Genomic DNA, 24365 nt, shown 5'->3' on the forward strand with positions numbered 1-24365 from the left:
CTCGTGACTGTTCCTTAGTCCCTTGATCTCTGTAGCAAGAGATTCTCTGCTGTCCTGTATACTGTTTTCAAGCCCAGCGATTAATTTTATGACTATTATTCTAAATTCACTTTCTGTTATGTTATTTAAGTCCTTTTTGATCAGCTCATTAGCTGTTGTTATTTCCTGGAGATTCTTCTGAGGGGAATTCTTCCGCTTGGTCATTTTGGATAGTCCCTGGCATGGTGAGGACCTGCAGGGCACTTCCCCTGTGCTGTGGTGTATAACTGGAGTTGGTGGGCGGGGCCGCAGTCAGACCTGATGTCTGCCCCCAGCCCACCGCTGGGGCCACAGTCAGACTGGTGTGTGCATTCTCTTCCCCTCTCCTAGGGGCGGGATTCACTGTGGGGTGGTGTGGCTCGTCTGGGCTACTTGCACCCTGCCAGGCTTGTGATGCTGGGGATCTGGCGTATTAGCTGGGGTGGGTAGGCAAGGTGCTCGGGGGCAGGAGGGGCAGGCTTAGATCGCTTCTCCTTAGGTGATCCACTTCAGGAGGGGCCCTGTGGCAGTGGGAGGGAGTCAGATCCGCTGCCGGAGGTTTGGCTCCGCAGAAGCGCAGAGTTGGGTGTTTGCGCAGAGCGAGCAAATTCCCTGGCAGGAACCAGTTCCCTTTGGGATTTCGGCTCGGGGATGGGCGGGGGAGATGGCGCTGGCGAGCGCCTTTGTTCCCCACCAAACTGAGGTCTGTCGTCAGGGGCTCAGCAGCTCTCCCTCCCTTTGTCCTCCAGCCTTCCCGCTTTCGGAGCAGAGCTGCTAAGTCACGCTTGTTATGGGAACACAGTCCGTCAGGCCCCTCCGCTTTTGCAAGCCAGACTCGGGGGCTCTGCTTGGCCGGCGAGCCGCCCCTCCACCCCGGCTCCCTCCCGCCAGTCCGTGGAGCGCGCACCGCCTCGCCGCCCTTCCTACCCTCTTCCGTGGGCCTCTCGTCTGCGTTTGGCTCCAGCGACTCCGTTCTGCTAATCCTCTGGCGGTTTTCTGGGTTATTTAGGCAGGTGTAGATGGAATCTAAGTGATCAGCAGGACGTGCGGTGAGCCCAGCGTCCTCCTAAGCCGCCATCTTGCCGCAACTCCTAAGATCTTATCAGTCTTTAAAATGGGTCTTAAATTTATGAAAATAATTAATTTAAAATAAATTCTTTGTGACATCATGGGAGTTCAACTAAGTTTATTATCTGTGTCTTGATAGTAATTTGTCCAAATAGTTCACTAAAGTGTGTATTTTAAAGGATGGGATCTGTACCAAAAATAGTAAGATATCTAGGAATGATACTAAAAAGTTAAAAGACCTGTACTCTGGAAACTATAGACAACTTATGAAAGTTATTGAAGAGGATACAAAGAAATGGAAAAACATTCCATGCTCATGGATTAGAAGAACAAATATTGTTAAAATGTCTATCCTACCCAATGCAATCTACACATTTAATATAATTCCTATCAAAATACCACAAGAATTCTTCACAGAGCCAGATCAAACAATCCTAAATTTTGTATGGAACCACAAGAGACACTGAACAGCCAAAGAAATCTTGAAAAAGAAAAACAAAACTAGAGGCATCAGGATTCTGGATTTCAAGCTATATTACAAAGCTGTAGTCATCAAGACAATATGGTATTGGCACAAAAACAGACACATAGATCAATGGAGCAGAAAATAAAACCCAGAAAAGGACCCACAACTGTATGCTCAACTCATCTCTAACAAAGCAGAAAAGAATGAATATCTAGTGGAATAAAGTCTCTTCAGGAAATGGTGTTGGGAAAACTGGACAGCAACAGGCATAAGAATGAAACTGGACCACTTTCTTAAACCATACACAAAAATAAATTTAAAATGGATGAAAGACCTAAATGTGAGACAGGAAACCATCAAAATCATAGAGGAAAACACAGGGAGCAACCTTTTGACTTTGACCACAGCAACTTCTTACTAGACACATCACCAGAGGCAAAGGAAACAAAAACAAACATGACCTGTCAGGACTTCATCAAGATAAAAAGCTTCTGCACAGAAAAGGAAACAACCAACAAAACTAAAAGAGAGCCTACAGAATGTGAGAAGATACTTGCAAACAACATATCCAAAATTTATAAAGAACTTATCAAACTCAACATCCAAAACACAAACAACTCAGTTAAGAAATGGACAGGAAACATGAATAGACATTTTTCCAAAGAAGATATCCAGATGGCTAACAGACACATGAAAAGATGCTCAACATCACTCATCATCAGGGAAATACAAATCAAAACTACAATGAGATAGCACCTCACACCTGTCAGAATGGCTAAAATTAACAACACAAGAAACAACAGGTGTTGGCAAGGATGTGGAAAAAGGGTAACTCTCTCTCACTGTTGGTGGGAATGCAAAGTGGTGCAGCCACTCTGGAGAATAGTATGGAGGTTCCTTAAAAAAATAAAAATAGAACTACCTTATGATCCAGTAATTACACTAGCAGCTATTTAACCACAGGACACAAAAATGCAAATTCAAAGGAGTACATGCACCCCAATGTTTATAGCAGCATAATCAATAATACGTAAACTATGGAGGGAGCCCACATGTCTATCAACTGATGAGTGATGAAGAAGATGTGGTATATACATACAATGGAATATTACTCAGCCATCAAAAAATATTGTAATTTGAAATGATGTGGTTGGAGCTAGAATGTATGATGCTAAGCAAAGTAAGTCAGTTAGAGAAAGACAAATATATTATTTCACTCATGTGGAATTTAAGAAGCAAAATAGATGAACAAAGGGGGAAAAAGAGAAGAAAGCGAAACTATCAGATTCTTGATGATGGAGAACAAACTGAGGGTTGATGGAAGGAAGTGGGTGGAAGAAGAGATAGATGGATGATGGTTGTTAAGAAGGGCACTTGTGATGAGCGCTTGGTGTTGCATGTAAGCGATGAATCACTGAATTCTACTTCCGAAACCAATATTGCACTGTATATTAACTAACTAAAATATAAATTAAAACATTTAAAAATGAAAAAAGAATAAAGGTTGGGATCTTTCTCTCAACCTGCCAAATCTCACTGCAGGAATTCTTTAGGAACTACAGTAATCATTTTAACTTTGTAAAATTTTACTTCTGGTACTCTTGGATCTTGATCAGAATACAAGTATTTCCTAACTGTTACAAGTGGCATGAAGCTGTTTTCACATATGTGAAATTTTAAAAAGCTTAAACTCTTCAAAAAAATAAAAAAATGGAATTACCATATTATCCACTTCTGGGTATCTATCCCAAAAAATCGAAAGCAGGGTTTCAAAGAGAGATTTGTATACCTGTGTTCACAGCAGCATTACTCACAATAGCCAAGTTTGGGAGCAACCAAACTGCTCATCTACAGATGAATGAATAAACAAAATGGGGTATGTATATACAATGGAATATTATTCAGCCTTAAAAAAAGGAAGGAGATCCTGTCACATGCTATAGCATAGATGAACCTTGAGGACATTATGATAAATAAGCCAGTTATAAAAAGACACATACTGTATGATTCTGCTGATGTAAGGTATCTAGAGTAGTAAAATTAATAGAAATAGAAAGTAGATTATGTAGAATTGTGGTTGCCAGGGGCCGGAGGCGGGAGGAAGGGGTGTGGGAAACATGGATATTGCTGTTTAATGACTATAGAGTTTCAGATTTGCAACATGAAAAGTTCTGGAGATTGGTTACACATTAATACAAATATACTTAATATTACTTAACACTTAAACATGGTTGTGATGGAAATTTTTATGTGTATTTTACCAGAATTTTTAAAACAGTATTTAAAAAACTGGAAGTAATGATATGCTTATATTCATTCCACAATCCTGAGGTGGGAGTAACAAGATAAAAGAGTTCAGAAGTAATGGGGATGCTGCTCAGGTAGTGGTGTTAGGGAGTAGCTTATAGGAGAATAAGGAAGCTTGAGCTCTGTCCTATAGGCAGTGGGGACCACTGAATTTGCGATTTCAGAAAGTTGCCTGGTGCAGTGTAGAGGATGAATGGGAAAGAGCAATCTCAGTGGCAGTCTGGACAGTCCAGAGGTTCCCCGGATGGGACCTGATAAGAACTTGAATGTGGGCAGTGGTAGTGGTGGCAGATGAGGATGCAGTGGACTCAAGAACTATTTAAGATATAAATTAGGCAGACCCAGCGATTTATCAAATTGGCAGATGAGAGAATGAAAGAGAGGATGGAGTCTGACTGATTCCTCCTTTTCTGGTCCAGGTGACTGCATAGGTGGTAGTATCTCCCTGAGAGAGAATTGAAGGGGGTGGGGGATATGGAGGGGAAGTGGCCTGAAAGCCTGAGAAACTAAAATGGGCATGTGTATGGCATTATTCCACTCTCATTGAACACATAATTAATCAAGAGCGAATGTTAAACTTTATCTCTGCTTCTGAGGCAAATTGTCTTCCCAAATTACAGGGTTAGAAAAACAGAAGTATGGTAGTTTTCACTTTACAGAAATGTTCTGACATCATTCTGTTCAGTGTTCTTAATGAAGCATTTTCCACTAAGCTGTCAATTCAGTCATCAGGCTTGTGCTTCACATCCTTATGGGAGAGGAGGACAGGCTGATGATAGAAATAGGATTCAGATTCAAATTATTTGGACAGGATCCCGGATCTTAGGCCCACTAGGTAGGTGACCCTACCAGTTTTGATAGTTTATATGTTTCTAGGAATTTGTCCATTTCTTCCAGATTTCCCATTTTATTGGCATATAATTGCTCATAATATTCTCTTCTTATTATTGTATTTCTGCTGTGTTGGCTGTGATGTCTGCTCTTTCATTCTTGATTTTATTTATTTGGGTTCTTTCCTTTTTCTTTTTGATCAAACTGGTTTGGGGTGACCAATTTTGTTAATTCTTTCAACGAACCAGCTTCTGGTTTCATTGATCTGTTCTACTGTTTTATTTTGGTTTTGATAGCAAAGATTTCTGCCCTAATCTTTATTATTTCCTGCCTTCTCCTGGTTTTGGGTTTTATTTGCTGTTCTTTTTCTAGCTCTTTAAGGTATAAGGTTAGGTTGTGTATCTGATACCTTTCTTCCGTCTTTAGGAAGGCCTGGATTGCTATATACTTCCCTCTTATGACCACCTTTGCTGCGTGCCAGAGGTTTGGGGCTGTGGTGTTATCATTTTCATTGGCTTCCATGTACTTTTTAATTTCCTCTTTAACTTCTTGGTTAGCTCATTCATTTTTAGTAGGATGTTCTTTAGTCTCCAAGTATTTGTTATCTTTCCAAATTGTTTCTTGTGGTTGATTTCGAGTTTCATAGCATTGTTTTTGAAAATATGCATGGTATTATCTTGATCTTTTGTACTTGTTGAGGGCTGATTTATCTCCCAGTATGTGATCTATCCTGGAAAACATTCCATGTTCATTGGAGAAGAATGTATATTTGCTTTAGGATGAAATGTTCTGAATATATCTGTTAAGTCCATCTGGTCCAGTGTGTCATTCAAAACCATTGTTTACTTTTTGATGTTTTGTTTAGATGATCTGTCCATTGTTCTAAGTGGAGTGTTGAAGTCTCCTACTATTATGATGTTATTATCAATGAGTTTCTTTATGTTTACGATTAACTGATTTATATATTTGGGTGCTTTCACATTTGGTGCTTAAATGTTTACAATTGTTAGGTCTTCTTGGTGGATAGACCCCTTAATTATGATATAATGCGCTTCTTCATCTCTTGTTACAGTCTTTATTTTAAAGTCTAGATTGATATAAGTATGGCTACTCTGGTTTTGTTTTGTCAACAATTAGCATGATAGATGGTTCTCCATCCCCTTATTTTCAATCTGAAAGTGTCTTTAGGTCTAAAGTGGGTCTCTTGTAAACAGCATACAGATGGATCTTGTTTTCTTATCCATTCTGTTACCCTATGTCTTTTGATTGGAGCATTTACTCCATTTACATTTAGAGTGAGTACTGAAAGATATGAGTTTATTGGCATTCTGTTTCTTGTAGAGTTGGAGTTTCCGATGATGTTCTCTGATCCTTCCTAGTTTTTGCTGCTTTTGGTCTTTTTTTCCCTTATCTTTTCTCCTCTTGGAGAGTCTCCCTTAAAATTTCTCTCAGGGCTGGTTTAGTGCTCATAAACTCCTTTAATTTTTGTCTGGGAAACTTTTAATCTCTCCTATTTTGAATGACAACCTTGCTGGATAAGGAATTCTTGGCTGCATATTTTTCTGATTCATCACGTTGAATATATCCTGCCACTCCTTTCTGGCCTCCCAAGTTTCTGTGAATAGGTCTGCTGTAAACCTGGTCTGTCTTCCCTTGTAGGTTAAGGACTTTTTCCCCCTTGCTACTTTCATGATTCTTTCCTTACCTGAGTATTTTGTGAATTTGACTATGATATACCTTGTTGATGGTCAGTTTTTGTTGAATCTAATGGGAGTCCTCTGTGCTTCCTGGATTTTGATCTCTGTCTTTCTCCAGGTTAGGAATGTTTTCCACTACGATTTGCTCACATAACCTTTCTACCCCTTTTTCTTTCTCTTCATCTTCCGGGACCTCTATTATTCTGATGTTGTTCATTTTTAAAGAGTCACTGATTTCTCTAATTCTTAAATCGTGCTCTTTTGTCTTAGTCTCCCTCTTTTTTTCTGCTTCATTATTCTCCATAAGTTTGTCCTCTGTGTCACTCATTCACTGCTCTATCTCATCTATCCTTGCCGCCATGGCATCCATTTGAGATTGCAGCTTAGTTATAGCACTTTTTTTATTTCATCCTGACTAGATTTTACTTCTTCTATCTCCACAGAAAGGGATTCTAATCTATTTTCAACCCCAGCTAGTATTATTATTGTGATTCTAAATTCTCGTTCAGACATCTTGTTTGTATCTGTGTTGATTATATCCCTGACTGTCATTTCTTCTTGCTCTTTCTTTTGGGGTGAATTCCTTTGTTTCATTATTTTGAAGGAATAAAAGGAATTAATAATGTAAAAAAATTTAAAAAATAAAAACAACACACACACACACACACACACACACACACATACACAAAAATCAAATAAATGATGATAGATCCTAGGTGTGTTTTGGTCTGGTTTCTGAAAGAAGTTTGATTGATTACAGAAAAAAAGGGAAAAAATGAAAATGTTTGAAAATTTGAGAAAATAAATGCGATGGAATAGTATAAAATGAAAGGATGGAAATAGAATTTGACAATGTTACAAAAATTATAGTAGAAAAAAATATTTGTAATAAAAATTGAAAATGAAAATATTTTCCCCTTTTTGTATTGAAGAAAAAGAAAAGAAATGAAAAAGAAAAAGAAAATTGAAAGATGGACCAAAGAACAGACTGAAATATAATTGAAATTATATTGTTTTCCCCTAGAAGTTAAACTATGAAGCACTTTATAGTCCATAAACTAAGCAGGTGGAGAGATTTGTGGTGTTCCTGAAAAGGAAGGTTGACCCCCATTGGGCGGGGCTTAGTGTAAGGGCTCAGTTCCATTCTCCACTAGATGGTGCTGCTTAGCTTATGGTGTAGATTGTTGTGGCGACTGTAGGTGTGTATGCACATGCACAGGACGGGTGAAAATGGTGTCACCCAGCTACCCAGTGTCTAGTATTGGAACTCTGTGCTCTCTCCAACCTGTAGTTGCATACTTTTGTCTCTGGCTTCCATCTACTCTCCGCTTTTACACTGTCTGCGACCAAGCCAGCAGGTTGCCAGGTGTCACTTACCTCTTGAGTTTTATCTAAGATGAGGCTGTGTTTCCTGACCCCTCACTTCTGAGGGATTGCAGCTTTGGTCCACTCAGACCCTCTGTGGGAGGGTCTTACCAAGCAATGGCTGGGTGCTGGCCGCACCCAGGAACATTCTCGGGAACATGCTGCTTGCCAATGCCCAGAGACTGTGGCTGGGTGTCAACCCGCCCCAGAAAAAGTTCATGTGATTGTGTCCTTTCAGGGATTATGGAAAATCACAACACACATTGGGCACTGGGCTTCACCCTTATAATGACCTTGTTCCAGCACCAGAGAATATGGTTGCTCTCTGGGGTCTGCTGGGACCTGGTGGCCACACAGCCTCTACCAAATGTCCCTCCAACATTGGAGCCGCTTCTCCCTGTGTTGCCTGAGGACCTCCAAGACCTCACTGTGCTCCTGGGAATTCGCCTTTTCCACCCAAGCACCGCCAGGTATTAGGCTGTAGAGTTTCAAACTCTGTGCTCCTGTTTATAGAGTCTTAATGAAATTTAAACCCTCTCCTTTCTCTTTTCTCCCTTTTTTTCTTCAGTCCCTTGTGTACTTTCTCTCCAGCTGCTTTTCGGCAGGAGAGATGCTTTCCCAAACTCTCCACCCATCCCTCTCCTCTCTTCACAAGCAAAAACATCTCCCTGCCCTCCACAGCTTCTCTCTCCCCCCGTTCACCTCTCCACCCCGTGTTCCTGCTGAGTTCTTTGTTTCAGGTTGTGCAGATTGTTGTGTTAATCCTCAAATAAGTTTTCTAGGTGTGCAGGATGGTCTAGTGTTGATCTGGCTATATTTCAGGGATGAGAGACGCAAAACACACTTCCATACTGTTCTATCGTCTTGGCCCCTCCCCTGTTAGCTGTAAGTTTTTTTTTTGTTTTTGGTGTTTTTTTTTTTTTCAACTAATATTAAGCTGGGAACATTGCAGAAAGCCTTCCTATAAAATATAAGTAATTATAGTCATCTTGTGACTAAGAGTGGACAACAGATCGAATTCCCGACCCTGGATGGTTCTCCTTGTTACTGTCAGATTATGAGCCAGACTTAGAGCTGATGTCCAAGAAATCCCGTTTCACCTTCAAAATGACAGTAACATAGCATGATTTTGTAAAAACACATGTTAATAATCTGATGTGATTAAAATAACTGTTGGTGATAACAATAGTGAGGTACTGGGGAAAAGTTTATATGGTACAGTTAAGTCTGAGTTGATGTATTATGATGATATTTATACTTGTGCATTCACAGAACAAAGGCAAAGCAAGGCAAACTAACATTTTGTTAGCTGGGTTGGGAGTGGATATAGAATATTCCCTTCTTTTCTTTCCCAGGTAGACAAACAGCCTTGAAACAATGGGACTCTGAAGGGGCAGCTCCAAAGGGAAAGGAGTGAGCAGTAAAGAGAGACACAAAGATAGGAAGTACAGGCCAATGCCACAGATGGAGACTAAAACTATGACTAGGGCTGTACTTATCCCTATTATTCCTTGTCTTGATCCTTTTCCTCCCTACCAGCTTCCTTAGGTTGGGTTGAAAGACTTAAAGATAGCCTTTGCCAGAGGTTGCCCTTATTATTACAGGTGTGTATAAAGAAGACAATAAAAGAGAAAAGGGGTCAAGAGAGAATGAACTATTATCTCTTTTCCTTCAGGGAATCATCTGAATATTGGAAGACCCTTTGCCTTGATTTTTGAAGTTCTTTAAAATGAAGCTCCATTTTTGGAAACTGTGATCCTTTGTCCCAGAGTCTGGCTAACCCAAAGCAGTGCTCCTTCTCTTTGAATGTGAAAGGAAGAGAAGAGTGTCTTCCTTTTGTGGAAAAAAAAACACATTTTTCCACATTTCCCAGGGAAATTAAGCCTTTCACAAATTCTGAAAACAGAATTAAGTTTCCTGGGGCACTTGGGTGGCTCAGTCCATTAAGTGTCTAACTCTTGATTTTGGCTCAGTTCATGATCTCACAGTCATGAGACTGAGTCCTACATCAGTCTTCATGCTGGATGTGGAGCCTGCTTAAAATTCTCTCTCTCTCCCTCTTCCTCTGTCCCTCCCCTGCTTGCACTCTTGCATGCAGTGTCTCAAAATAGATAGATAGATAGATAGATAGATAGATAGATAGATAGATAGATAATAAGTTTCCTGAATGGAATGTATCAGAATTCCATTTTATTTCCCAATCCTTTTTTCTTTCTCCATCCTTAACCTAGAAATTTTCACACATACTTAGGCAATCTGGTCATTTGGATAATTACTTCCTCATCTATTTAGGTAAATTGTCTCTTTATCATTTGTTATCACCCTTCTGTACCTTATGAATAGAGAGAGTAGTGGTCAGGTAAAAACAAGTCATCTGGGTTGGTCAGTATTGAGGTTTGCTCAGCATTCAGTATTGAGGTTGCTTATGGTGACCCGTAGAAGAGTCTGTAGCAAAGCCTGTTTGGTGAATTTGTTGTCTGTTTAGTCAATAGTAGGTATGTACTGTGTCCCGTATATGAAGTTAGGATGTGAAGTTATCAACCATACCCTTTGCCAACACTAATGCTTTTCTTCTTTCTTCCCTGTCTTTTTTCCTAGAAGTATCGATATCAAGATGAGGACGCTCCGCATGATCATTCTTTACCTCGACTAACCCATGAAGTAAGAGGACCTGAGCTGGTGCATGTGTCAGAAAAGAACCTGTCTCAAATAGAAAATGTCCACGGATATGTCTTGCAGTCTCACATCTCTCCTCTGAAGGTCAGTTATATTGTTGTCAGAGCTGGTGGCAGTGGTTGGTCTGCCATGCTAAGGGCGATGTTTGTTGACCTGATTAAATGAGGTTGTCTTTAAACGCTACACTGGCCCTTGGAAGCTAATGGGTCTTCCTGTGTGGTTTGGAGGCTTACCTAGAGCTCCTGACACTGGGCATTTGCTCTTGCAGTTGTTTGAATGTCTTGGCACTCTTTTTAGTTGCTAAGACTGGGCTAAGGAAAGAGCAAGGGATGAAAATTGAAAGGGAAAATAAGTTATCCACATATTTAGAAAATCCAGAAGTACATCAAGATTTTGTCCAAATGCTACCTCTCCATCTCTGTTCCTGGTCCCAGATAATACAAAGGAAGTAAGTATAACATGTTAACACCTAATGATTGCTTTGCCATCTAGACTTAAAAAACCATGTGAGTTGGCTCATCACTGCCTCAATTTTAAACTATATTTCTTTCTTTCCCAACTCTTTCTACCTTTTTTCCTTAATTTGTAAGCAATTTCTTGATAAATGGTATTTTGACAAAAAAAGGACAATTAAATGAGAGGATTTTCTGTGGTCTTTGGTTGCAAATTACTCTCCCTTTTTCTTTGCTGATGCCATGGGATTTTGTGCTTAGGATAAAAGCTCATAAATGTTTATTAGAGTTGAAAAAGTGGATCTAGAGTCAATGATATAACAGAAGAGAATTCAGATAAAAAACAAAACAAAACAGATAAACAAAAAAACCTACTAAAATAACTCTTTGTTTATTGCTAAAGAAAATCCTATTTTTCAATTTTGTTAGACATTTACTTCATCAGCACTTCTGCATAGCTGTGTCACAATAAAAAATAAAGCCATAAAAGTGACCCTAGTGCTTTCTGGAATCTTATACCTTCTAAAACATCAAAGAGAGGCTAAATTGTATTTTAATATAGTTCCAAAATTTGGCACATTTTAAACACCCTAGCATCCTAAAAATGTATTCTCAAATAAACTAGCTCCAGTTACCACTAATTACTTAAAATCTTAGGCTGATTGTCAAATTCTAGCAAATATGTTTATATATTTAAAAATATGCAAACCTTATGCCTCTGGAATTCATTGTTCAATTCTTCCCAGAGCTTTATCAGAAATGATTTAATGACTCATGGAAATGGGTATGTTTAGTCTCGAGAAGAAAAGATTAAGGATTGGAGGACAAGGTATTTACCTTCTTACACCTCTAGAGCTGTCATGTAGAAGAAAATATTGATGTTACCCAGAGGGCAGAAGCAGAGCTACTGTGCAAAACTAGCAGGAATGTATATATGGGATCGCTGTGAGACCAAGACTCCTGGAAGTTACTACCCCAAACAGGTGTAGACTACTTGATAAAGCAGCAGTTTCCTATACCTAGAGATTGTCCAGGGCAGGCAGATGACCTGGCAGTGGTATTGTGCAAGGGATTCCTTCAGCCGGAGGGTGTACAAAATTGTCTCTAAAGTCTAACTCTAACTGTAGGAATCAGTGAATCTATTCTGTGGTTGGATTAATACCTTCCTTCTTTAAACAAATGCTCATGTTTGCAAACAAATACTCACACTTACTCTGTGTACTGACCAGTGTAAATCAAGAAAGGGCAAAGGTGGGAGACTGGATTGCATTTAAGAGTAATTAGATTTCAGGTGTTTACCTTCTAACTGCTTGAAAGAATCCCTGTAAGAACCTCCACAGGGAATCCTTTCCTTCTTTTCACCCTGCTTGTCTTTGTCCCTTTCGTAGCACATTTGAATTAGTTCTAGAGCATAGCTCCTAAAGACTTCAAGCTGAGAAGATTAATCAAGGCTAGTCTAAAGGCAGCATAGTTGTAGTGAACAAACAAACAAAATGAACAAAACAGTCAAAGCATGTTAGGGTCTTAACTTTATATATTAAGCCTTAAGCATATATATGATATTATAATTGTCTAACCACCTACACTTTGGCTGATTACACCATGTGTTATGCCATTATTGGAAAATGTCTATTTGGAAAATGTCTATTAGAGTTAAAGGAAAAGTTTGCTTTTTCTGTAGATTGGATCTCAAATGTAAAGGAATCTTTCCTACTTACCTTTATCCCTTGCCCTCCAGGAATCTCAGAGTTAAGTTATCTTCAACTTTGGTTTTCCTTTGAGTAGGTTTTCTGTTTCTGTTTCTCCCTTCTGTCTTACTTCTTATTCTCTTCTGGTAAAAACAGTGCATTGGTTTTTACTGTAGTGGTGTCTTTTATGGAAGACACCTCACATCAGTTTTAAAAGTGGCCACCTATGAATAATAAACCCCTGATAGGAAACATTCAGGCAGGAGTATGTTTGCTTTCCCTTTTGGAATCAACAGTGCATGGTGTGACCCCCAAGGTATTGTGAAGAGGATGGCAAGGTGAATTCATCCAGGACTTCTGTACACAGGCTATGAAGTAGTAATTTTGGAACCAGGACTTTCCCCCCATGACACTTTAGAAGTGTTTGTACTGAACAAGATAAGCTTGTAGATTGTCTTAATGAACAGACTATGTACCTTTCTTATGTCAACAATAGTGATGAAGATAAACCGGCATAAATTTTCCAGAAACACACACACACACACACACACACACACACACACACACACACACGTAGAGTTTGCCAATTTCATGGTGTAAATACTCCCATCATGGCTGAGTTCAGGCTTCCACCCTGAAGCACCTGACTGCATTTGGAAAAAAACAAATGAGGCTTCACAGGCCAATGTGAGCTGGCTCCAGCACAGGCAGGCTCAAACACATGCAATTTTATAGCAACAGGACACATCTCCTAATCAAGTTGTTAAGGGATTATTATATTATAGTTCAAGTGTTTGGAGAACCTGCCATGACTAAAATCTAATGTGTTATTTTCTCATAAAGGAAGCCTATTAGAGTCAGAGAAATGGTGGGAAGGTACAAATTCTCAATTAGGACTGACACATTTTCAACCTTTCTGCTCCTTTGATCTGTCTGGTCCTCTTGGGTTAAGCAGTAAAAGAGGGAAGAGTGAGGAGGCAAAACCCACAAGCAGCTAATTCCCCCTGAACCTTACTTAAGAGTCAATGTAGCTCTCTTGTTCTAATTAAAAATTTACATATGGCATGCCTGAACAGAGTGGGAGATTGCTGGATAACAGTTGAAATGCCACACTGAGCAGGCTCTAAATCATTAGCTGAGCAATCTTACCATTGCAGGTTTGACAATCATTTTCTTCCATCACCGCTTATCACTGGAAGCCTCGGTTCTAAGATTCATTTGCCTTTGGTGCACACCCGCTGCCTAGCTGATAGATGGGCTTGCTTAGCCTGTTTTCATTAGAATGCCTTGGCCATTGTGAAGTATGGGGTTGGAAGGAGAAACGCAATTTTGCAGTGGATTCGACAGAATTTGTTTTCTTTGCCTTGAGATGGGGATGTTTTCCCTTCAGATGCCACATAGACTCTTGCACAAAAGAAACTGGCCTATAATAAAGCATGAGGATTTTCTTTTCAGTTTAAGTCACTTCCAAAATATTAATCGAGTCTCTACTGTGCACATAATAATAGGTGATGGGGAAACAAAGGGCAGTAAAACTTGATTTCTTTTTGAGTGTGAGCAGGGAAGGGACAGAGAGACAGGGAGACACAGAATTTGAAACAGGCTGCAGGCTCCGAGCTGTCAGCACAGAGCCCGAAGTGGGGCTCGAATTCACAAACTGCAAGATCATGACCTGAGCCGAATTTGGAGGCTCAACCGACTGAACCACCCAGGCTCCCCAGTAAAACATGATTTCTAAATATACTTGCCACTTTCCTAAAAGACCAGAGTTCTAATTATTTGTTACTTATTCTCACTGTGCAACAGCAATCAAATTCCTGAAGCCTATGTACTGTGAGACCTCAGCCATCTAGCCAAGTACTCTTTACAGAGTATCTGATAAGAGAACGAGAGAAAGAGAGAAGAATGGGAAAGAGAAGGAGGAAGAAGGACAGGCAGGCTTATTTTTAAGAGCCTGGACTTCAGAATACCTGGATTTCAACCCTGGCCCTTTCATTTGGTAGCTATGTGACCTTGATCAAGTTAACCTATCTTGGCTTTCTTATTGGAAAAATGGAGGTTACAATAATATTTATGTCATAGGATTTGTGTACTAATTAAAGTAATACATGTAAACTGCTTAGGACATGCTTGGCACATTGGGACCACTCACTGGATGTTGTCTTTGACCTTCTTGTTACCATCAGCCAGCTATCAAGACAAAGGCCTTAAAATCACTTTTACTAGATTCATCTCATTTTATCTCTGCTGAGATTATAATTTAAAGTTATAAATAGTTCTCTTTAATCAAAAAACTAGTAAATAGGGATTCGAATATTTGTAGCTCAGGTCTCTCTGGATCCAAAGGCTGTATTCTTTATCACTCCTGTGCTGTTATCACCTTTCTCTAAACTATTCTATTTTAAAGAGATTTTAGATTCAAATTTTCACTTACTGGGTCCATGTATGTAAAAGTAGAAGGTCCTTTTTTCTTATGCCCTTATTCTTAATTGTTATTAAGCAGATATATAAGGGAATACATAAGAAATTCGGTTTTTCGAAGTGAGAGTCATCAACAGTAGTGATAGATGGAAACTTTATAAAGAAATAGAAGGAAGATAAGTTCTTTCTTTAAAATACCTCGGTTCACCCAGTGGTAAGCTCCCAAGAGACTATCTTCTTCTCTTGTGGCAAAACAAAACAAAACTAACAAAAATCAAAGCTAGTATTTGGGCGCTAGTTTCCTTTTGGAAAATCCTTTGCTCTTGTAAGAACATGTTTCTTGGCAAGAAAAGCACACTTCTGTTTTGAGCAATTGAAGAATTTTCTGCATTGAGATACACTCCTCACAGTAGGTGCGCTTGTCATTGAAAATCCCAAGTAAGTCCAGCCAATCAGCCATCATGTTTCTTCTGCCCAGGATATGGCAAGATCTATTTCTATAAGTTTTATTTGGTTATTTATTCTTTTAAAATGTTCATTCTATATATGCTTAATTTTATAAACTATCTTATCATTTTCAGAAATAAGCAGTGTGAAAGTTACACATTCCACCACAAATTAATTAATGAATAAAGTTGTTTCATGTCAACCAGACATCTGTTAGAGCAGAAATCCAGCTGATTGTTCTAATTCTACTTTTCTTCAGAACTGTTGGTTTTGTTTTAATAAATTTACTGTCAATATTACCATCATTATATGAATACCTGCACAGTCGAGGTTTGTGCTGGTTTTGTTTATTATTATGTCCTTAGTCCTTCGACAAATACTTGTTGAATTAGTTATTTGTAAGTGGAAATATGAACACTCATAAATAATTATTTTCTATAAGGTTGGTGACATTAATAGAAAAACAAGCAATCAAGGCACAGACTTCTTATTTTCCCCTTTCTGTTGTCCTGTTTTCCCTGACCTTATCATCATTGACAAAGAATTTCATCAATTTTCATGCTGCATTTTCCTCATGTATTACATATCTGAAATGTGTCCTAGGGGCGCCTGGGTGTCTCAGTCGGTTGAGCATCTGATTTTGGCTCCAGTCATCATCTCATGGCTCATGAATTCCAGCCCCATGTTGAGCTTTGGACTGATTGCATGGAGCCTGCTTCAGATTCTCTGTCTCCCTCTCTGCCTGTCCCTGCTGCCCCCTCACTCCCACCCACCGCTAGCGAGCTCGCTCTCTCTTTCTCAAAAATTAATAAACATTAAAAAAAGTTTTTAGTGAAATATGCCCTAAAATCAATGGTATCTTGCAACTAAAACTGGCACCATCTCCTAGGGTACATTAAAAAATGTTGTCTCTTATGGTGATAACCTTCTTAGACTCAGTGACTATTTATAAGGAAGATTAAAGCCGTTGTTTCATAGATTGGTGTGAATTTCTTTAAGTAGATAAATATGATTTTCTGTATTCTAACTCTCATGTAGATGACAGTAAACAGTCCTGGAAGCTTTACTGGAAAATAGGAATATGAGAGGTTAGGGTATCCTTCTATACCTTTGAACAATTGTGCATATGTTGAATGTCTATGGAAAAATAGTGGAGAAACCCTAGGCAGTGCAAGTTTGGGAAAATTATAGGAGAGATTGCTTATGAATGTTGGAAGCTGGTATATAGAATTGAGGGCAAGAAAGATAACAAAGTGGACTTTGCTCCACTATTTCCTTACCAGCATTGCCAGAGACTGCTCATAGGAAATATATTTTAGCCAACAGTGTAAGTCCTCTTCCTCTATGAAGCCCTACCTGTTAACTCTTGTCTGACTCCACTTGGTCATACCATCCTATGGTACATGTAGCTTGCAAAGTTATATATATATATATATATATATATATATATACACACACACACACACACACATATATATACATATATATATGCCTTTTTTCATTATTTTAAATAATTTTTGCATAACTATATATTGTCCTTTACTCTAGACACTACATTTGTCTTTCTCTTAATAAATGTGTAAACTCCTATAACTAGACCATATCTTATTCTTGTTTTCTTTTTTCTTTTTTCTCCCTTATTGGCATTTATAATGAAATTAGACCAGTATTTCCCAAATTGTATTGGTGGATTTTGGTCACCATTATAAGGAAATGAAGGATTTCCCTGAGTTTTTAATATGATAACATGTAATATAAACCTCTAAGATGGGGATATGGTTAATATACAGTATTTCCCAGACATGTTTGGCCATGGAACACTTTATTCAAAAAATTTTTAGTTGGACCAATACACTTTGAAAATACTGTAACAGAGACATAGACCAAAACTAATACAGACAATAGAAATCATAACATAAAATTCATTCTTTCTCTGAAATCAGACTCAACCAGATTCAAATATCAGGTCCTCTACTTAGTAGTTATGTGAGCTTCCTCAAGTTACTTAACTTTCTTTAGTCTTGGTTTTCATATTTGTAAAATAGTGGCATCCACTTATATGTTTCACTGACATTTAAGTGAGAAAAATCTATGCAAAGATAGCTCAGAGCTTGACACATGAAAAATATACAAAAAATGATAGCTATCCTTATTGTTAGTGATATATTAATATTATTCCAATATTCTAAACTAGGAACTTTTGAATTATTATTGGATTTTTTTTTTCATCTTTAGTCTCTCCTTTGTTTTCAAATGGCTTAGTGTTCTCACCTTCTTTGTATCCACAGCTGCTATCCCAGTCCATGTTTTCATTACTTCTAGGCAGAAAGTATTATGGTTATTGTAAAACATCAAGGGCTTTGGAGCCAAAAATATGTGCTTGAATTCTGATTCTTCATTTTCTGGCTGGATAAACTTGGGAAAATCATCTGGCATTTCTGAGATGCAGTTAAGTTGAATATGAACAAAGCTCTTTTGTATTTTGATTGATTCATTCATGCATTCATTCATTTGTACCTTAGAATCTCTTTGACTTCCTACCGTATGCTGGGCTCTATGTTATTCCCCAAGGATACAAAGAAGAACATGCCTTCAAGTTGCTTGCATGCTATAGTTAGATTAACATATTTGGAGATGCATACATAAAATATGTCATACTATGTCCCATAAAGAAAGTATCAAACAACAGGCAAATTCTTAAGAAGTAGAGAAGTGATTTAATTTTCTCTGAGGTTGGAGTGCTACAGATGCATGTGGTCAGAGAAAACATAATAGAAGAGGTCATTTTTTGACTTGATGGAAGTAGGAGATATAGGAGAAAGGTCATGGTTGTCTTAGACTCCAGCAATTCTGTAGCAATATGGAAGAATTATAGAAATTTCAGACAGTGGAAAAGGGAGAGATAGAATAAAGGATCAAGGAAGGAGTACCAGGTCCAAATCATGCCAGAAAGCAAGGAAAATGGGAAGGAACAGGTAATGAAGGGTCTTCTGTGGATATTGGACTTCACCTTGGAGGTAATGACAAAATGACTACACAGTTTAAAAGAGGAGAGACACGGGCAGATTTGCAAATTAGTGTATTACTCATGTCATGTAGCAGATTAGAAGAAAAACAAGAAAACGGTGATATCACAATCAAGGACATCAGGTAAAACACCAGAGGCAGACAAGCTCTGGGATAAAGCAGAGGCATTGGGGATGGAGCAAGGGATAGATTAGAAAGCTTATTTAGGAAGAGATATAATCAGGACTTGGAGACCTATAAATATAGAAAGTAGAGGAGAGAAATAAATAGAGTTTAGTTCACTTTTTTTTTTTATTTGACCAAGTGCATGGAGGAGGTATTATGGAATGAAATCAAGAATGCCAAAGGAAGAGAAGATTTTAAGATGGGGTAAAAAGATTATGAGTTTGGGTTTTAATATTGGAGTTTGAGGTATTTTTGTTGTACACAGGTTGAAGAGTTTCATATGTGGTTTGAAACAAAGAACTGGGAATTGAGAGAGATCTGATCTGAAAAAGGGAGACTTGGAGACTTCAGTGTAGTTGAAACAGTGTGGCCAGGATTATCCAGGAAAAAGAGATGAGAGATCTGATGACATAAGTGCAGGAGACAATACCACCAGGCCAGGGTTTTAGGGACAGAAAGGGGCCTGCTGAGGAGACCATAAAGCAGTGAGTGATTTACCACAATACACATTTTAATGTTTCTTAACTGACTTATACATTTCTAGTAAAAGATCATATTTTATACAATAATAAAATGTAGGCTCCACTGTATTGCTTAGAATAGTGTTAGCCAAACACTAGATGTTTTTCAAATATTTGTTACTTGGTAATTATTTTTAAAAAGAGAAAGAAATACCTTATGAAATATATTTGAGTCCAATAATCATGGAGTCCTGACCATCAACTGAAAAAATTTATTTTTTCCCTTTTAGCCATAGTGCTTTTAGTAATATTACTAATTAGAAAACTAAGCTGATTTTGCTATTTTAGAAAATTCCTAACTTTAAAAAATGTAAAATTCATTCATTTCTCTCTCTTGCCACTAGATGGTGCAAGTAGCTGAGCTGATAGTTCAGGGAGCATCTGGTCTTAAGGGAAAAACCGGAGATTTGTGAGGCTAAATTGAGAAGCTCTTAGTTACTAAAAACATAAGAAGGTTTTGGCAGGGATTTGCATACTTGTGAATAATGCATTTTTGTTCCAGACCCAGACCTTGGTGAAAGGAAATGGCTGAGTGAAATATGGTCTTGACAGACATATATACTGATTCCAGACACAAAACCTCCTGGTCGAAATTCTATGCAAATGAAACATTTCTTCAGTTATCATTAATTGGAAAGGATACTGATAGCATACCTCAAACAATCCTGGACATTCAAACTAGAAGTTCGGAGAGAGGGAAGAAGAATATAATAGGCATAGGATCTACCTCATCATCTTATAATTCAAGAATGCTATCTAGAATTAGCCACTATGGGTTCATGGGTTTTCATCATGACTTTGGACAGATAAGTCAGTGGAGTGACATCCAAATCCCCTATTTTGTTCATCTATACACTAATTATAAAAACAACAACAACAAATTTTCTCTAAGAAATATTAGATATATATATTAAAGGTATAATGTTTTAAAAAATGAGGAGTACTTATAATAATCCTACATAAGTGTCATTAGTGGTTATTTGTAACTGCAGGTATTCCTCAGTGACATACAGAAGTTCTTCTCAAGACTAAGATTTCACTACTTCCAAGGTTTTCTGTAAGAGTTTCTGTAATATACATAAAGCTCACAGACATTGTACCCTTACAGGGGCTTAATGAGAATGTTTTCAATTATTTTTTATTAGCAAATATACATAAAACTATTCCACATCTCACACATGCATTTATAAATAAGTTTTGCTATCTGATTGGGCTATAGAATTTTTAACTCTTTCCTGACTAATTCAGAAAAAGAATAGCATGTAGTGGAAAGCAGATGGACTTTAGAATCAGACCTGTTTGTGTCCATATTCTGTCTGTTTTGCTTCCTGGCTGTGTTTAGCAAATCTATTGACCTCTTGCCTACTGTACATAGTAATATGGGACATACAGAGTTGCTGTAGGTAATACTTGATATGATACATGAATAGTCTTCAGCATAGCATTTGACATCTACTAGGTGCTCAGTAAATGGTATTTATTGCATATTTTAAAAATAGAAACTGTGTGAAAGAGCAAATCTGAATTTCAGGTCAGTAAACTCTGAATTCTCAGTAAAGATGGACTCTTGTATCGTCACACTTGCTTATCTTTGAGACTATGGCTTTACACTACAGAATATTTTCATCTCAAATAAGCAAGGGTTTGTATTATTTAAAATTGTTGTTATTTTATATGAATGTGAATGACACCTTGGCTAGCTCAAATGAAGTGTAGCAGATAAGCTACAAGACTGTACTGAAGCATAAAGAGATACAGTTTCTTGGGTGGCTAGTTATGGAGGATATTAGAATATTTGTATAATCTTTCTAGGTGGCTACTTGGAAGAAATAATTGACTTAGATTTATAATTTCTGGAATGTTTATTTAAAAATTCTTATAATTTTTTAAAATTTATTTCATCATTACAAGTTAATACCTAGTAAACTTTGGGTAGTAAAATAGAGATATTTAACAAACTTATTGAATTCATACATTAACCACATTAAAAGTGAGAGAATGTTATTAACCCATGAAAATGAAACTAGTTTTTATTCCCTGTCTAGCCAATGTATTTATAATAATATTTCACTAACTCTAAATATAAATCAAATCCCACTTCTGTAAACTTTATGGATTTACCTAAGTACTGTTTTGTATAGTTTAATTTTGTTGCTGTTGAAATCAAGTTAACTCAGTGTTATCTTCAGCAAGGAGATTTTCGCTGTATCCACAATCTTTATTTGTTCATTTATATTTATTCAACAAAACTACTTGTTTCCTTCATGGGGAGGGGGTATGAAGTAACTGCTAAAGTGTAAAATCTAATTTCATAAATTTTGTTTCTTTGTATTCATATCCATTTATCAACCTTTCTACCTAGAAGCTGTTATAGGAGAAATAACAGTGGTAAAATGTAGCATTTACTGAATTCCTATTATATGTTGGCAGTACTCTAAATGCTTTACATGTATTAAGTTAGCCCATTCAACCACCCCATAAGATAGGTTTTCTTATTATTCTCGCTTTATAGACAAAGGAAAATGGACACAAAAAGGTTAGAAAAAACTTTTGTAAGATCAGTGGTTAGTCCTTGGTAGCTCTGGGATAGGATGCAGCTAGTTTGACATCATACCCCTCAGTCTCAGTCACGGTGCTGTATTATTTACCAGCAAATGAGAAGTGTATAGTTTTAAAACTGAAGGGGATAGTATAAATCATTAAATCCAGGAGTTTCAAACTGCAAGTGATCCATTAGTAGATGTGAGGTCAATTATTTGGTAATTTCATGATAGGATGACAGAACAGAATAGAAAATTTGAGAGTACATTACAGGAAGAAACGTTTGCTTCAGTTTAGTGTGAGTGTGTTTGGGTGTGTACTGGCTTACAGTGTAAAATATCTTATTGTGATCAAGGTCAAGAAAGTCAGGGAGCCACTGATCTGGTCCAACTTTCCCATAATATAAGAGGGGAGAGGAAGAAGAAAAGTTTAAGCCCAGAGAAGTTAAATGATTCCCTAAAAATACATTGGTCAGAAATGTCAAAGCCTGAACTTGAACACCCTTATAGTATTAACCACTTCTATTTTCTCTATCCAGCACCTGTTGTGGCTGACATTTCTACCAATTAAATTACTTAAACCAGAGTTTCTCAAACTTGGGTATGTGATCAGAATCACACAGAAGCCCCAGGCTCTATATTTTTATTACCTCTCCAGGTGACTTTGTTACAAACTAACTTTGAAGAATTGCTGTCTTGAATTCCATGCCACAGCCTGTATTGAATGATTACCATGTGTATTATCTTTGCTAAATCCCATTAGAGACAAAAAAAAAAAAGCCTCTGTCTACGAGGAATTTAAATTCTTTTAGGAAAATCAAGATGTGCATTCATCATTTAGTGAACATACACTATATAACTAAGTGCTTTTTAAATCTTACTTACTAAGGTTGGTAAGTACAAATAGAATTTCAGAAGGCAATTTTTAAATTCGTATATAGGCATATACAAAGAAAACGTCACCATGCTTATTTAAGAGAGAATGTTTTATGAGAAAATATGGTAGAAAAAGTTGAATTGATTTTTCCCAACTCACAGAGGAATTGCCAGTGTCAAGTGAGCAGATTTCACTCCAATGCAGCCCTCCTACGGGGTTTTCCCCCAGGCCAGCTGACTCACCGAAAACACCTTAGGTAGCAGCAGATGATTCCTTCGTTCTTCACTGGCAGAACACTGAGTGTGTTAGAGTTCATGGCCAATTTGGGGTCACAGGTAAGGTCTTTTAAAATGCATTCAAGAGGCTCTTATCTAAGTCCTTTACATGTAACACCAGTGGGTAGCCACTTTAAGGGCCATTAAGCTACAGGGCACACATAGAAGTCAGGGGTCACTTATAAAAATCAGATCAAAATTGTAGTAATTAAACTTCAGATGCTCTAGAGATTTTCTGGTTTTCTCTCTATGCTGTATGCAAAGAAATTTAATAAGTTGTTTTGTTAGAGAATAGTAAGACATTTTTGTTACCAGCTTTTAATTGTAAATTTCTAATTAATAAAAATTATAAATTATATATGAAAATATGTTTAAGTAGATATAATACATATATAAAATCATATAAACTTTTAATTAATCAAATTATAAATTCAAATATAATTATTAAAATGATAGAATTATTTAAAATTATTTAAAAATTATTGATGAAATTGATAAAAATTTATAGAAGCAATATAAATTTTAAATATAGAATTTCTAAAAATAGGCTTTATTTCTCTATTATGGACACTGCAAGTAGGGCTGCTGCTAACCATTCAACATAATTATATGAATTAGAAAAAGGAACCCCTGCTCAAACAACATAATACCCTGTTATAATTTAGATCATGTGCTATGTGGACCCAGGCAGTACATTCCCTACCTATATAGATGACCTGTATTCAATAGTAAGTTTATAGAATCATAGAAGTAATCAGGGGAATTTGAGATAATACAGTCCACCTCTGTTACTCTACACATGAAGAAATGAAGTCAGACGTGTTCTTATATTTCCCGGGACAGACATATAGCTAGTGCTAAAGCTAAGACCAGAATGTGGGTTCCCAGATTCCCAGACCAGAATTTATTTCTCTACTTCATAAGAAGAGTAAAGAGCAGATGTGTCCTACTCAACAGATCAGAGGTTTGTTTATTCCAGTTTCTGGATGGTGCTCAAAATCGTTATGCTAACTTTTTATTTGTTTATGCCAATGTTCAGCTTTCTCAAAGGGCCAAATCAAGGTTGTTGACATTAGACAAGAAACCTCTCTCATCCTAAATCTCTCTAGCTAAATTGTGTGCATCAGTTTGATTAAGAATAACATTAGCCTCATCACTAGTTAACTATGATATCACATTGTGTATTTGCATAAACATTGATGAGATAGTTATATTTAAAAAACCCACAGTTTAAAATATCCATATCTAAAAGACCAATCTACACAGTGGGGATACTTATTTATCTTATCAGATGCTTTACAAGAACTGCAGGACAGTGTGGGCTTGGTGTCAGAAGTGTGCCCTTTGGGAAATCACTGAACCTCTCTGAGCCCTTATTTCCACATTTGTATACTGAAGATAATAATAAATGCATTTAGGGAAATTATTAAGATTAAAGAAGTTGTTGTTTGTCAGCTTGAATTTTTCCATCTGCTTAGAGCTCCCCCACCCCCACCCCCACCAGACTCCTGTGACTACCTCTTA

The 24365-nt window shown here is 37.4% G+C and overlaps 1 protein-coding gene across 10 annotated transcripts in view; it reads left to right on the forward strand.

The window, feature by feature from the left end:
* DLG2 (discs large MAGUK scaffold protein 2) overlaps positions 1-24365 on the forward strand; it is a 2073554-nt gene that overhangs the window by 1049425 nt on the left and 999764 nt on the right. For all 10 annotated transcript variants that reach the window (XM_043580064.1, XM_043580065.1, XM_043580066.1 and 7 more), the window contains one exon: positions 10351-10512. In XM_043580064.1, the coding sequence (XP_043435999.1) occupies positions 10351-10512 (162 nt within the window). The remainder of the gene's footprint in view (positions 1-10350; positions 10513-24365) is intronic.

Source organism: Prionailurus bengalensis, chromosome D1 (genome assembly GCF_016509475.1).
Source record: "Prionailurus bengalensis isolate Pbe53 chromosome D1, Fcat_Pben_1.1_paternal_pri, whole genome shotgun sequence".
In the NCBI taxonomy this organism is placed as follows: domain Eukaryota; kingdom Metazoa; phylum Chordata; class Mammalia; order Carnivora; family Felidae; genus Prionailurus; species Prionailurus bengalensis.